This window comes from Silurus meridionalis, chromosome 10 (assembly GCF_014805685.1).
Source record: "Silurus meridionalis isolate SWU-2019-XX chromosome 10, ASM1480568v1, whole genome shotgun sequence".
Taxonomy (NCBI): domain Eukaryota; kingdom Metazoa; phylum Chordata; class Actinopteri; order Siluriformes; family Siluridae; genus Silurus; species Silurus meridionalis.
In genome coordinates, this window is record NC_060893.1 from 24,240,101 (window position 1) to 24,256,270 (window position 16,170).

A 16,170-nucleotide genomic window follows, 5' to 3' on the forward strand; every position below is an offset into this window, starting at 1 on the left:
GCTGATATTTTTCGTTTTGGCATTATGTTCCCACTTGAGTACACACCTGCTGTGTGTGTGTGTGTGTGTGTGTGTGTGTGTGTGTGTGTGTGTGTGTGTTTAGACAGACGACAGCAGTGATATATTACACAGCCTATAATGTTTTAATGCGTTAATGTATCTCCCGCCACTTTACACTAAACTTCTGAGAAATCACCAGGTTGATTTTCTTGATTTTGCTGTTTTTTGTATAACAGATCCTGTGCTAAAACACACACTCACTCACACACACTCAGAGGGATTTAAACGCTGTTGTGTGTGATGTGAGCCTTTGATGGATGACAGTGTTCAGCTGTTTTGCGGTTGTAAATGAGCGCTTGAATTGGCAGCCTGTTCGAAACTGTCCCCAATTAGCTTTAATGATACACGGCGTCCGTTCCAGCTGCTGCTTAACAAAGCTGGCGTTTAGCAACGCGCGCGAACGCGACGCAGATTAGCTACCGAGGCCCGCGCTGAAGCCTGATGGGGTGTGATGGGAGGGGAGGAGTTTTGCGTTCCAGTCTGTAGAAGGTAAAATTCCTCTGTGATTTAATGAGAGACAGAACGGATTCCGGTCGGAGATTAACGAGGCCTAATGAGCTGAATCATATGCTGAGTCAGGAATCAAATCTTTGATGAGTTGTTTTGGATGATAGTGTGTGTGTGTGTGCGTGTGTGTGTGTGTGTGTGTGTGTTAGGGTTTTCTGTAAGGGCCGTACTCAAGGGCCCAACACAAGCCTGCTACTGTTGGGATTTAAACTACAACCTTCCAAAGCGACGTACAACACCTTCACCTCTAATGTAATGGCTTTCGCTTTTCTTCATTTTCTTTTTCTTCTTCTTCCTCGTCTTCTTTCTCTCCATTTTCCTCTTTTCATCTTTTTTTCATTTTCTTCTTCTTCTTCCTCTTATTTTTCACCTCATCTTTTTCTTCATCTATTTTTTTTCTTTTCTTCATCTTCTTCCTGTTTTGCTTTATCGTCTTTCTCACAATCTTCATCCCCCCATCTTATACAGCTCCCTTTTTCAAACCAAACACCTGCATGCATGCACCCTCACCACATCCATAAACCTCCTCCTTGTCTGAACTTTTTGTGTTGGGGCGGAGCTTAACTCTAAAAAAGTGCTCAGCACAGCAGATCTACATGATGCTCAGCATTTGATCTTGGTCTCGTTTAGCTTCCTCTCACCATCGCGTCACGCTGCCACGCATAAATCCTTGGCAGGATTAAACTAATTGAGCGTGAGGAAAGCAGATCAATCCCACTCAAAATCTTTAATCAATGGATGATCAGCAAACTGGATTAGCAGAGCTCGGCTCCCGAAGGTCGGTTCCTTAGGGGAAGAGCGTGTCCGCCGACTCAGCACTTCCCTTTAATTGGGCTCCATACAAATGGTGGTGCATTGATCTGGCTGCGAGAACGGACACTGTAGACCGAGTGGTGCCTGTCGTTAGCACCTCGCAGTGCATTCTGGGTAATGGAGGAATCTGTGTGTGTGTGAGAGAGAGAGAGATGATCCAATTTAGCATCGCAGCTAATGGAAAAGTGATGGCCAGTGGAAGTCAAAGCCCATCCTGCAACCTCCACTAAAAAGCCTCTCATTACAGGCTCCTTTCTGTCCAGGGCCTCTTCTTCTTTTTCTCTTCTTCTTCTTCTTCTTTTTGATCATTCTGTTCTTTATGTTCTCATTGTTCTTGTTTGTTCTTGATAACTTGATGATCCTTGTACTTATGCTTTCTTTTCGTGGTCTTATTTGCTTTTCCTTTCTTTACTTCTACTTGTTGTCATCAACATCATCACTTCCTCCTCCTGTTTGTATTTATCCACCTCCTTGTCATTCTCCTTCCTCTTTTTCTTCATTTCTTCCTCCTCCTTCTCCTTCTTTGTATTCTTTTCCTCTTCCTCTCCTTCTTTTGCATTCATAAGCTTCAACTTCTCTCCTTATTGCCGGGCTCATGCGTTTTATCAACCTTTCCCTTTCTTTCCATTTCCTTGCTAGTACTGTTCCACCTTGTCCTTCTTTTTCTTGTGCAGCTGCCATGTTAACATTTCAGACACAGACCATGCCTCAAAAAGTGTGTGTGTGTGTGTGTGTGAGAGAGGGAGAGAGAAAGAGAGAGGCAGATGGGTGCTGTGGGATTGATCAGTACCATGGCTGTCTGACCTTCTCATAAACCTCTTATATCAAATTCTCTTTCCAATTCTTTTCCCCAGAGCTTTTTCAGCAGCCTCGAAACCTCACTCTGTCTCTTCAGCACCTTTCTCCATCCCTTTCTCCGGCACCTTCCTGACCTCCAACCCCCTCAACTCTGGTCATGTACATGCTCTCCTCTCACTTCCTGTTTACTAGCTTCCATATCTTCATCTTGAATACTTCTCTTAACCTGCATTATCGTCTCCATCCGTCCCCCATCCTGTCCTTCTATTACCTCTTTTCCCTCTTGTCTATTTTCCCATTACCCCTGACATTTAGCTCGCTGGCTCCTCCACACTCTGCTCCCCAGCAGCCGGTATTTAAGGCCTTGTTGTCTCGCTGAGAGGAACACAGGGAGCGTAAGAGCGCAGTAGACAGATAGACAGAAAGACGGGGTGCACTGGTTCTGGTCTCCCGCCGGGGAAACACAGAGTGTGTAATTAAGTTTCAGTTCTGCAACCTGTGCTTATACAGAACACACTATAGCCGTATTATAGCTATTATAATCTCCACATCGACCACGGCGAAGGGCTTAGTCTGATGGGATAATGATGAAGTAATGACAGTTTGGAGCAAACTGTTGTCTAGAACATTCTTTCTACCTTACAGAATCTGTGTGTGCTCACACATGATGAGATCCCGTTCTTGCCCGGGAAACTTTGCAAGGTGGGCCTTTCATGCTTCGCCGATTATCCTTTAAAAGAGTAACTTCACAAAACCATCTTCCTTTTACACATTTAGATTTAACCCATAAATCTCATTTGGGTCTGAGACGAGTGGTGTTTTTTTTTTTGTTTTTTAATTTTTTTTATGTTTCAAACCGACTCTGTTACAATCATCCACACCTGAAGGAATCCTGGACCTGGAGCAGAACTTCCACCTGCTCCTAATGGAAATCTGACAACTATTTGCTCGTTCTTGGATGAAATATTATCAAACCCTCCCTCTTCGACCTGCTAGTGAAGAAATTCACACGATCCCACCCACTCTCAACTTTTCTGAGCACAGCAGCGAGATAAGGCAATTGTTGATATACCTGAAGTCCTTCACTATCTTTTGGACCTTTAACCGGCACTGCATGCTGGAGTTAGACTGCAGGTCAGGGAGATCCAGGTGTGAAAGATCCTTAGCACCTTAGAGGGCATATACACTGGCGATCAAAATTAGAGAACAATTTATAAACAATTGAACAATTCTGAAATAATGTCATCTTCACTGCTCAACAGTTGAAGGAGTTTTTGTCCTGTCTATACCATGCTACCAGAACACCTTTTCCACAAATTAACTAAGGCATTAAAAAAAAAAAACATTATTTTGCAGAAAACACACTGATCAAAATTAGAGAACACTTTCAGATACCTCCCAGTTATTGGTGTTAATCTGGTACCTGGTGCTAATTTCCTTGATTATCTGTCAACCCCTATTTAACTGGCAGCCTAACTTCCAGTTTCACTGACTCTGCAAGATGGTGGGCCGTTCTAAAGTGACTGAAAGCCTCCGGCAGCAGGTTGTCAGATGAAGGCCAAAGGATGACCCTATCAGCCATAGCAGGACAAGTTGGTCGTTCCAAATCTGTGATTTCAAGAATATTGAATCTTTACAACATCACAAACTCATTCAAGTCCTCCAAGAAGGCTGGTCGTCCACGGAAGACAAATAAAAGAAAAGGACAGGATACTGCGGAGGATCTCAATGGGCAATCGTTTCCACACTGCAGCTGGAATTGCTCACCAGTTCAGCGCTGAACATGGTAAGGAACTGTCTCGTCATACAGTGTCTTGACGTTTAAGAGCATTTGGACTGAAAGCCCACTCTGCAGTGACCAAACCTCTCATTAGCAGAAAGAATCAGAAGGCTAGACTAAGCATGTTGTGTGGACAGGAGAACTGGTCCAAAGTTCACTTCAGTGATGAAAGCAAGTTTAATTTATTTGGGTCCGATGGGAAACATTATGTTCGGCGACAAACTGGAGAAAGACTGAACCCAAAGTGTGTTAAGAAGTCAGTGAAAAGTGGAAGAGGAAGTGTCATGGTTTGGGGCATGTTTTCTGCAGCAGGAGTTGAGCCTCTTATACAGCTACATGGCAGAGTGAATGCAAATGTTCATCAGAACCTTCTTCAACAACATATGGTTCCTTCCATGCGTTCATCACCCAATCAGCCCGCAGTGTTCATGCAGGACAACGCTCCATGTCACACAGCAATACGGGTAAAGCAGTTCCTTGAAACTGAAAACATTGAAATAATGACATGGCCTGCCCAGAGTCCTGATCTCAACCCAATAGAGAACCTCTGGAAAATCCTGGGCGACAAAGTGTAGTGGCCAAGAAACCCACTACAGTCCCCAAACTGTGGAGGAGACTGAAAGAAGAGTGGACCAAAACCACACCAGAGCAGTGTGAGAGACTAGTGCTGTCCTGTGGCCGCAGATGTGCTGAAGTCATTCAGAGCAGAGGCCTGCACGCTTCCTACTAATTGCTGACTGTTGTAACCTTCAGAAAATTTTCTTGTTATCTTTTTCCATGCTATACCATGCTACAAAGGTGTTCTGGTAGCATGGTATAGACAGGACAAAAACTTCTTCAACTGTTGAGCAGTGAAGATGACATTATTTCAGAATTGTTTATAAATTGTTCTCTAATTTTGATTGCCATATATATATATATACACATTGATTGCCAATGTGTATATATATATATATATATATATATATATATATATATATATATATATATATATATATACAGTACAGACCAAAAGTTTGGACACACCTTCTCATTCAAATAGTTTTCTTTATTTTCATGACTATGAAAATTGTAGATTCACACTGAAGGCATCAAAACTATGAATTAACACATGTGTAATTATATATGGAATTAAATACATAACAAAAAAGTGTGAAACAACTGAAAATATGTCATATTCTAGGTTCTTCAAAGTAGCCACCTTTTGCTTTAATTACTGCTTTGCACACTCTTGGCATGCTCTTGATGAGCTTCAAGAGGTAGTCACCTGAAATGGTCTTCCAACAGTCTTGAAGGAGTTCCCAGAGATGCTTAGCACTTGTTGGCCCTTTTGCCTTCACTCTGCGGTCCAGCTCACCCCAGACCATCTTGATTGGGTTCAGGTCCGGTGACTGTGGAGGCCAGGTCATCTGGCGCATCACCCCATCACTCTCCTTCTTGGTCAAATAGCCCTTACACAGCCTGGAGGTGTGTTTGGGGTCATTGTCCTGTTGAAAAATAAATGATGGTCCAACTAAACGCAAACCGGATGGAATAGCATGCCGCTGCAAGATGATGTGGTAGCCATGCTGGTTCAGTATGCCTTCGATTTTGAATAAATCCCCAACAGTGTCACCAGCAAAGCACCCCCACACCATCACACCTCCTCCTCCATGCTTCACAGTGGGAACCAGGCATGTAGAGTCCATCCATTCACCTTTTTCTGCGTCGCACAAAGACACGGTGGTTGGAACCAAAGATCTCAAATTTGGACTCATCAGACCAAAGCACAGATTTCCCCTGGTCTAATGTCCATTCCTTGTGTTCTTTAGCCCAAACAAGTCTCTTCTGCTTGTTGCCTTTCTTTAGCAGTGGTTTCCTAGCAGATATTCTACCATGAAGGCCTGATTCACACAGTCTCCTCCTAACAGTTGTTGTAGAGATGTGTCTGCTGCTAGAACTCTGTGTGCCATTGACCTGGTCTCTAATCTGAGCTGCTGTTAACCTGCGATTTCTGAGGCTGGTGACTCGGATGAACTTATCCTCCGCAGCAGAGGTGACTCTTGGTCTTCCTTTCCTGGGGCGGTCTGCATGTGAGCCAGTTTCTTTGTAGCGCTTGATGGTTTTTGTGACTGCACTTGGGGACACTTTCAAAGTTTTCCCAATTTTTCAAAATCTGCCCCATAGCAGATCATGCTTGAATTTTGCATCAAGGTACTGAAAAATGTCCACAGGGGTATCACTTTAATGGAAGTGGTTTTTCCTCTCCTACTTTGCAGTCATTTGAACTTAATGTTCTTGTTGACATTCAGGGCAGTTGTAGTTTAGTGGTTAAGGCTCAGGGTTACTGATCATAAGGTTGGGGGTTAAATTCCCAGCACCACCAAGCTGCCACTGTTCAGCAAGACATTTAACCCTGTGTGCTCCAGGGGCGCTGTATCTAAACCTGCCCTCTGACCCCAGTTTAATGACAATCTGGGAAAACCTTGTAAGGTGGTTTAGGTTCTGGGTTCCTGATCGGAAAGTCATGGGTTCAAGGGGTCCTGTATCCTGCGCTCTGACCCGCGATTCCTAACATCTCTTGTCTTTTTTAGGTTTTCTCCTAGCACACTTTTTATAATTTATCCAAGTTCTTATTATTACCAGAGCTCAGTCCCAACACATCAAATTGCCCAATGGTTTTAGAGTTGGAATTGGCCACACAGTACATCTGGGGCTCGGGACACAACCCCAGGGGGCTCCAATCCTGAGGGTGAGGTAGATTAGGACATGTCCGCCCACCCAGACTGTCAAAAAGTCCACTGATGCAGGGGTTGGGTAGAGTCCAAAGTTCTCTAGTTGTGTGGTAAGACTGTTAAGACTGTTCTCTCTATGGCTTATGTGTAGGATTGGAGTATAAGCAAGTAGAATATTGCAAGTTCAAATCCCAGCACAATTACCCTGGTACCCTGGCTTTGTACAGTAGTAAGTTATTTTTGGACAACAGCTTTCCCCAGATAAATAAATGTAAGTGCATGACCTTAGCCCTTGAGTTGAGTGTGACAAGAGCAAAAAAAAAAATACAGTGACAGTACAATCACCAGGATTTCACCTCTGTTTCCCTATAAGCACTAGACACAGTAAAATGCCAACCTGAGAGATTTGTGATAATAATATGTTCACAGCTTTATAGCTGAGACCTGTAGGTAATAATTTGTCTTCACAAGCTCGTGAGGTGAGTAACCCTGAGTCTGCTTGGCTTCTGCCTTTCTGAATAACCAACATCAGCACTTTTACAAGGTCAGGAATTTTTTCATGTCAGCATGAAAAACGGCTCTACGTTTTACTATCAGCCCTTAAAAGTGCATTAGATGAGTTGCATTAGTTATACAGGTGAATTTGATAGAATTTGCGAGGGCTCAACATATTTTTATTCAATGATTTGTCTTATAATAGCCTATCCTTTTTACTTTCAAATTATTTGCTCAGTGAAAGTCCTGTCAAGAACCTCTGACAGGCACTTCAATTATTCAGGGGTGAATTGAAGCAGAAAAAAAACCCTATCTATCCTCTGAAAGGCTGATGATTTTTTTTTCTCTAGAGTACCCATGTGTTGCAGAGTAAAAGCGTTCTCCTAAAGGAGCCAGACCAGGCTGAGATCAATCCCAGTTCAGGACCTGGGGAATAGCAGTGTTTAATTTTAGAGCTCTGAGATTAGAGAAGAGATAATTCCAGTATCAAGCCCAACAAGATGCTCAAATTAAATCCATCTATTCGTCGCTGTTGGCGTCTCGGTGGAGCGAGGCCATGCCAACTTGCGCTGGGCGGCCAAGCAGCCCGGCTTAGCCAAACTCTGCCTTTCTTCTTCACTTGCTCTGGCTCTAAATTCAATAACATGGATGGAAACTGCATGACTCAACACAGCAAAGAAAGACAGGAGAACTCCTGCTCCTCACACTCACGCACAATATGGCGTGTTATTCATTTGGGAACAGACGGTGCAAGGCGTAGCTGGGGTTCGACCCAAACTCCGCATAAGTATCTTGGGATTTTGTTTCGAAATTTCCGTCCATGCTTTTCGTATCCCACACATCGCTTGGAACACAGCAAAGGTCAAAGGCCAAGCTGGGGCATTGTATAGCATGGAGGATAAGATTTGGGAGCTCAGAATGTTCTTGGGTTTGCATGCACTCCAAAAATATGTGGGTTAAATCTGGGTAAATATGGAAAAGCCAGTTCTGGGTCGCATATGGACTACTCCAGTATGAGCTGTTTTAACCCAGTAAGGTCAGGTGAGGGTGTTCAGCTAGCATACCAGCTGCGTGATTCGCATCAGTGCGTTGGTATAAAAGTCAACGATGGGATGCTGTTGATTTTAAAAAAGTGTGCGTCGGATACAAGTTGGTATCATGATGCATCTCTTTTTAAAAAACGATGTACTTTTATGTATAATTGTTTGTTGATGCTCTATACTTTTATGATCTAAAAAAAAAAGAACAATATTTTTCATGAGGTTTGACTTCTGGTTTCTCGAGCACGTTCTCTCAGCACCGCTCAGCAACACTACATGAATACGACGTATCGCAATGCTACGGAGAGCGAGGCGTGTCCTGAGAGTCACATAAAATACAGATTAACATGGCAGAGGTAGAGCTGCACCTTCCTGCACACACAACAGGAAAAGAATTGGTTTTATTTTGTCCTTTTATTGAATTCTTTTCTGCACTACAAAGGCGTGTTTGTGAAAGGACTACGCATTAGAAGCCTGAAGGCACTTAAGTAAATTGATCATTTGCTGTCTGTCTGAACCAAAGAACTAAAAGTGAGCTTTTTTTGTACCCTATTGAATTGTACAGCAACAGATTTTCTTTCCATTGGATCGTATTGTGATGGAAATCGGATCGCATCGGTGGATGCTTCATATGTATCTTTAATGCATCGTATTGTTGTATAATGGAGACGGACGGACGGGCGGGCGGGCGGGCGGGCGGACGGACGGACGGATATAGTTTATTGGGGTTTGTGGTCTGGCTGCTTTGTCTTGAACCAGCATTAGAAAAGTCCAGAAAATGATTCTTGACACATCATTACTAACCAAATTGAAGTGATGTCATCCACCTAGCTGGCTATACGCTAGTATTGCTTTGGTCAATGGTAAAATATTTACTAATAACCATATGTACTTTACTAAACACATCATCTTGTGCATTATTACTGCAAGATGTTACTGTACATCTGACTCACTAGGAGTGAGGTCTTTGAGCTCAGAGTGGATTGCGGCGTGCAGAACTCCTCTTTCATGTCTTTTATCAGTATTTACAAGCATCAATCATTCGTCATTCCCTTCATCCTGCATACACACATTCACATGCTCTACAAACCACTATTCCCAGTGAAGATAAGCAAATTCTTCTCATTTTATCATTTTATATATAAAACAAAAAAGCCAGCCTTCAGCTGCGCTCGTAATAACTGCCTCTGGATAAGTGCTTAAAAAGCCCCGTTCTCTATTTTAAATCTGGTCGCTGGTGGCATCCTGTATTCGCTCTCATGTTTGCAGAAGAGCCCTTGAAGCTGTGTGTCTCCTCATCTGAGTACTGGATCAGCAGAGAACCCTCAGGGTTTCCCGGAGCACACCGGAGTGGCACACAAAAGCAAAGGGTTTGATAAATAAGATCATGCATTGCATATTAGCATAAGTGAAAAATCTTCTTTTAAATGTCAAGCTCAGATATATTTGTTCTCTCTTTATTTCTTTTTTTAGATTTTAAGCGTTCAAGCTAGCATAGATACGAGCTACTGGAAGTGTCTTATCCACAAAGATCTGCCCTACACCAGTACACACGGTCATATAGAATCACATGCTCACTGGGCCTTGCTGGGAAAAGAACCCTTTAGGGACTATTCTAACAACCTATTTGGAACTTCTCAGGAACTATCCTAAGATCCCATTTGGAACTTAACAGGAACCTTTTAAGATCTATCCTAAGATCACATTTGGAATTTCCAAAAGACTTTAGGAACTTTCCTAAGATCCCATTTTTTTACTTCCCATGAAGACTTTACGAACTATCCTAAGATCCCATTTGGACCTTCCAAAGAACTCTAGGAACTATCCTTAAAACCCATTTGGAACCTCCAGGGAACTCAGTTAGATTAGTGTAGTTATTTAAAAAATCGCTCTAGGGACGATTTAAAGAACTTCTTAGGAATGAGCATTAAAAACTTAGGAACCATAAAAGGTTTTTGTAGAAACTATGAAAGATCTAAATGATTCTTTGGGAGAAAAACAAACAAACCTGTGTGTGTGTTGTGGGGTTGCAATGGTGGTGTTGATGGTGACCGTGTCATTCAGAGGGCAATCAGGTGAGTGAACGCCATGGGCTTGTACTGACACTGTGTGTGTGTGTGTAGCTTGACACAATGGTCACCCTCAGCAACCATGCTGATGTCCAAGGTAAAGAGATGAGTGTGTTTACTTACACCCTGAGGACAACACACTCTGACTCATATACACACACACACACACACACACACACACACACACACACACACACACACACCTGCTGCAGAGTTACAGCTGGCATGGATCATTCTTCTTTTCTTTAGTGCTCATCTCTCTTTTTACAAGAAATGTCCATGGCATGTGTACATGTGTTTGAGAGTACACCACCCGAGTGTGTACATACATCGCTCATGGATCACCGAATGAGACACACACACCTTCCACACCGAGGCCACTTGTAAGTATCCAGGGGCCGTTGTGTGCTCACCGAGTGTTTAGCTCCACTGTCGTTCCCCATTAACTTTCCTCCAGCCTTTAGTCTGAATCCGCTCTGCACAACACCCCTCATTAACCATATCAGGAGCAGACGCTTGGAATATCTGCAGGGACAGATGGGTGTGTAACAACCAGGTGAACTTCCCCGGCTGGTTAAATCCTGACTCCCATTACCTTTAAACTCGGCTTTCTGGGTGGCATTACCATTGGTATTATTATCCTGGGTAATTTGACTGTGCAGTAGTGATAGTGTTCATTTTAACATGCTGGGTTGCATTAAAGTTAATATTATGGAGGTTGTGGTTTACTGGTTAAGGCGTTGGCCTTTGGAATTGGAAGGTCACAAGTTTAAATCCCACCACCACCAAGCTGCCACTGCTGGGCCCTTGAGCAAGGCCCTTAACCCTCTTCTGCTCATTTGTAAGTAGCTCTGGATAAGGGTGTCAGCCAAATGCCATAAATGTAAATGTATTAACATTATAGGTGGCAGTACTGTCCATATTAACATACTAGATGGCATTAGTGTTTTTCAACATCCTGGGTGGCATTACTGTTTACTTTATCATCCAGGGTGGCATTACTGTTTACTTTATCATCCCCGGTGGCATTACTGTTCACTTTATCATCCCCGGTGGCATTACTGTTCACATTATCATCCCCGGTGGCATTACTGTTCACTTTATCATCCTGAGTGGCATTACTGTTCACTTTATCATCCCGGGTGGCATTACTGTTCACTTTATCATCCTGAGTGGCATTTCTGTTTACTTTATCATCCTGGGTGGCATTACTGTTCACATTATCATCCCCGGTGGCATTACTGTTCACTTTATCATCCTGAGTGGCATTACTGTTCACTTTATCATCCCCGGTGGCATTACTGTTCACATTATCATCCCCGGTGGCATTACTGTTCACTTTATCATCCCCGGTGGCATTACTGTTCACTTTATCATCCTGGGTGGCATTACTGTTCACTTTATTATCCCCGGTGGCATTACTGTTCACGTTATGATCCCGGGTGGCATTACCGTTCACTTTATTATCCCCGGTGGCATTACTGTTCACGTTATCATCCTGGGTGGCATTACTGTTCATGTTATGATCCCGGGTGGCATTACTGTTCACGTTATCATCCTGGGTGGCATTACTGTTCACGTTATGATCCCGGGTGGCATTACTGTTCACGTTATCATCCTGGGTGGCATTATTGTTCACGTTATCATCTTGGGTGGCATTAGTGTTATAATATCATAATATCATGTTAGTAAATTCCTATTTGGCATTACTGTTGGTAATAACTTCCTGCTTGGCATTACACTTGCTATTAACATCCTGGGTGGCATTAGTGTTGGTATTTAACATCTTAATTGGTATCACAGTTAGTAATAGATTTTGAGTCAAGCATCTTGACCTCCGTTCCTGTTAAGTCAGCTTCCTGGTTGGTGGTGTTCATTTAGATGACTTTCATTGGTCTTTCTGTCAGTGTCGGTTTCAGGGTCGATATTCCTGTACGATTCGGCGTCATGCAGAAGAGCCCAACGTTGTTTCTGGTGTAGTCACTTTTTATTGATTACATTCTGATTAAGAATTTGGTCTGGACTGCTGTTGCTCTTTGTGGTGACTTTGGAAGATCTTCATGGTCTTGTTTTCCCCTCCACCATTCTGGTTGTGTGTGTGTGGGTGTGTGTGTGCGGATAATTTGAAAGAATTTCCGAACCCATGTCTTCTCCTTAGTGTAAATATATAAGAACAACCATCTCGTGAACTTGTCTTCTTTCTTTTTTTTCCGCCTTGTTCAGCGTTTTTTGGTCTGTAGAAATAGAACGCTTCCCGTCTCGCTCTTCTCGTTGTATTTCTTATTTGCGCATCTCTTAGCAACAGAAAAACTAAATTTAACAAATGACACGGTGTCTCATCTAAGCAGCCTGTACCAGGTGTAAAAGAAAATGTGTGTGTGTGTGTGTGTGTGTGTGTGTGTGTGTGTGTGTGTGTGTTCTGGGGTATTTATAGATGTAAAAGTATGTGTTGTGTGTAATTTAGATCGCAGCGATTTAAAGCCCATAGGAAGACGAAGCGCCGGCGTGGGTTCGAATTGTGGCGTGCGTTCTAGGCTTTAGCAATGCCAGGCCGTTATGGCCGAGGAGCGTGTTCATGATTCCTCTCTGGAGAGACTGACGAGTGACCTTTAAAGAGCTCCCATTCATTAAGATGGACAGCTCCGGTGCTGAACAAACGATAGACGTTCAGAACAAAAGCTTCACCTGTAGAAAGAAAGACTGCGAATGAGCTGTGTGTGTGTGTGTGTGTGTGTGTGTGTGTGTGTGTGTAAGCCTTGTCCTGCAGTGAGTTGTAGTCTTCTGAGGCAGGCTGTCATTTCGATGTCATTGATTGAGGCCCTGAGGGACTTGATTTCCCAGCAGGCACCATCCTGGAGATAGGACTCATGTGACAGATCAGCCTGCAAGATTCAGAGAGACATGAGCTCACTATAAACATAGACTGGTGTGTGTGTGTGTGTACCGCTTTCGTTAACACCCTCAACATTGCTTGAAACCTGATGATGTCATTTCTCAGTTCTTTTTTTTTCAATCTTTTCGTCATCTTTGTTCTTCTCTCATTTCTCTTTCTCTTCTTCTCTTTCTGCCACAGACATAGCGGTGAACGGAAAAGCGTGCGACTGTGACGCGGTCGCCGAGTGTACTGTGGGCGACGCCGTGCCGCTGGAAGTCAAGCTGACCAATCGCAGTAAGGGTGCGGTGGGGCCGTTCTCCCTCACGGTGGTGCCGTTCCAGGACTATCAAAATGGCGTGCAGAACTACGAGCTGCAGGAAGCTGTCACGTTCATCGGATCCAACTCCTTCTACATCGATTCGGTACACACACACACACGCACACACACACACACACACACACACACACATCACATGTACTGTGCAAACAAGATAATAAATAGAGCATGAAAAATGGCTTCTGACTAACACTGTGCTTCCAAAAGTATTCGGACACCCAAATGTTCCACCCATACGTTGTTCATGGCCAATCTGTTCACACAAACTTGTACAGGAGGCACACAATTGTATAGGACGTTAGCATGAACATTTTTCCTTCACTCAAACTTGGGGACCCAAATCTGTTCCAGCATGGCAAGTGCACAAAGGCGATGTCCACACTGATGTCACACCAGTCAAAGAAAAATGTAGCTTTTTGAAAATGCTCTCATAACTGGACGCCGTTTTTTTCATGTCGCAGCGTGAAAACGGAGGCTTTCGTAAAGTTAATAAACGGAAGGTGGAAATGACACAGGTCTTGTACAGTCCAGGGATGAGAACATTCTCTGATGTTTCAGAGTGGATGAAAAACTTTTGGGAAACGATCAAAAATGAAAATGTGGGACCGTATTTTAGACCAAAACATTGTTTTCAAATTTATATGGATTTGTGTTGATGTAGCCAAAGCCAGCTCCATGAAGATCTGCTTTCCATGGAAGATGTGGAAGATCTCCTGCTGTAAAGCTTTAAACACATTTGGGATGATGTGAACGCTGCACCCCATGACTTCTCACCTACATCAGTACCTGACTAACACCCTTGTAGCTGAATAAATCTCCACAAAAATCTCTACAAAATCCTGTGGAAGAGTGGAGCTTATTATGATAGTAAAATAAAGACAAATGTGGAATGGGGCATAAAAAAAAAAATTAATATAAACAACATTTAAACAACATTTGAAAAAACCTTAACATAAGAATCCGCTCATCCTGCCATATGAACCTTAGCCAAGAACTTGAAACCACTAAACTCTGGCTACTGCATCATCGGCTTATCATCATTAAACCTTTAATGACCCGAGCAGGTCCAGAGTTAGGAGAACATTAAATGACACTGCGCACCGACTCTCCGTCTGAGCTGGGACCGATATGTAGACTCCAGCCAAACGCTCATCCGGTTCCAGATGAAAGCCTCTGATTATGGTCCGTTATCTCTGAGCACTGAGCCGGACCGGGCGTGTCTCATTAGAGATTGTATTCATGCAGCAGAATTAAATAAGCATGCGCGAGCCTTCTGGCTGGAGGATATGATATTTGGCAACTGGCCTTTACTGTGTGCTGTTAATGCCGTGATCAGGACCGTTGTGTTTAATTAGAATAACAATTATTTTATTTATGCAGCACCTTTTGGAGCGTTTACAAAACACAGCTCGCAGCACGTGTGAGAATGCAAAACAAGAACTGACAAGTACAAAGAAAAAAAAGATCTGTTTTATTAAATAATCAAAGACATTTCGTAAAGGGACTGATATACCCGATAGAGGCCACGTCTCCATCAATAAGAATGACAGGTACAGAGGCCATATCTCCTTCACTGAGACTGACAGGTACAGAGGCCACACCTCCTTCACTGAGACTGACAGGTACAGAGGCCACACCTCCTTCACTGAGACTGACAGGTACAGAGGCCACACTTCTTTTACTGTGACTGACAGGTACAAAGGCCACACCTCCTTCATTGTGACTGACCGATGCAGAGGCCACACTTCCTTCACTGAGACTGACAGGTACAAAGGCCATGCCTCCATCAATAAGACTGACAGGTACAGAGGCCACACTTCCTTCACTGAGACTAACAAGTGCAGAGGCCACACCTCTTTCACTGTGACTGACAGATACAGAGGCCACACCTCTGTCACTGTGACTGACAGGTAAAAAGGCCATGCCTCCATCAATAAGACTGACAGGTACAGAGGCCACACCTCCTTCACTGAGACTGACAGGTACAGAGGCCACACCTCCTTCACTGAGACTGACAGGTACAGAGGCCACACCTCCTTCACCGAGACTGACAGGTAGAGAGGCCACACCCACTTCACTAGCAGTCCTCATGTTTGTGTTCCTCTGTTCTCCTGTGCAGGTGAGTCCAGCAGGAAACTCGACCTGTGCTGGTGCGTTGCTGTTCCTTTACACCGGCGATTTCTACCTGAACATCAAGTTCCAGGACGACGGCACGAGCCGAGAGCTTCCTCCCACATGGTTCTGCTTACCCAGCGTCCACGTCCGAGCGCAAGAACCAATTGCTGCATGAACTTGGGTACTCTGTGGAACACAGACATTTTGTTTTGGACAGTGCATAGTTACTGTTGTTCTAAATCTGCTGTAAACTAGAATTTCATTTTCAGCATGAATTGATTTGCTCATTAATAAAGTTGCTTCGTAATGTAACAGCACATCATATTAACCCTGACCTGACTCCTGATCTTTACTGCATCATACTGTTCCAAATCGAGATTCCTGAAGTTTCTGTGTGCAAACTTGAATCTGAGCATTTCTTAAAGGTTTTACACAGAGCCACTGGAGCATTACTAACTGTAAAAGGCCTAAAGTTTATAAAGAACCCTACCAATGGAGCATTTCCAAATTTGGAAGCCTAAAGGTTCCATGCAGAACCCTAACCACTGAGGATTTCTAAATATAGAA

General features: G+C 43.5%; 1 protein-coding gene across 1 annotated transcript in view; it reads left to right on the top strand.

The window, feature by feature from the left end:
• trappc9 (trafficking protein particle complex subunit 9) overlaps positions 1-15,937 on the top strand; it is a 186,566-nt gene extending 170,629 nt beyond the window's left edge. The window contains 2 exon segments of the mRNA XM_046860234.1: positions 13,350-13,573; positions 15,608-15,937. Of these exon segments, the coding sequence (XP_046716190.1) occupies positions 13,350-13,573; positions 15,608-15,778 (395 nt within the window). The 3' untranslated portion in view covers positions 15,779-15,937.
• Positions 15,938-16,170: the final 233 nt, after the last annotated feature.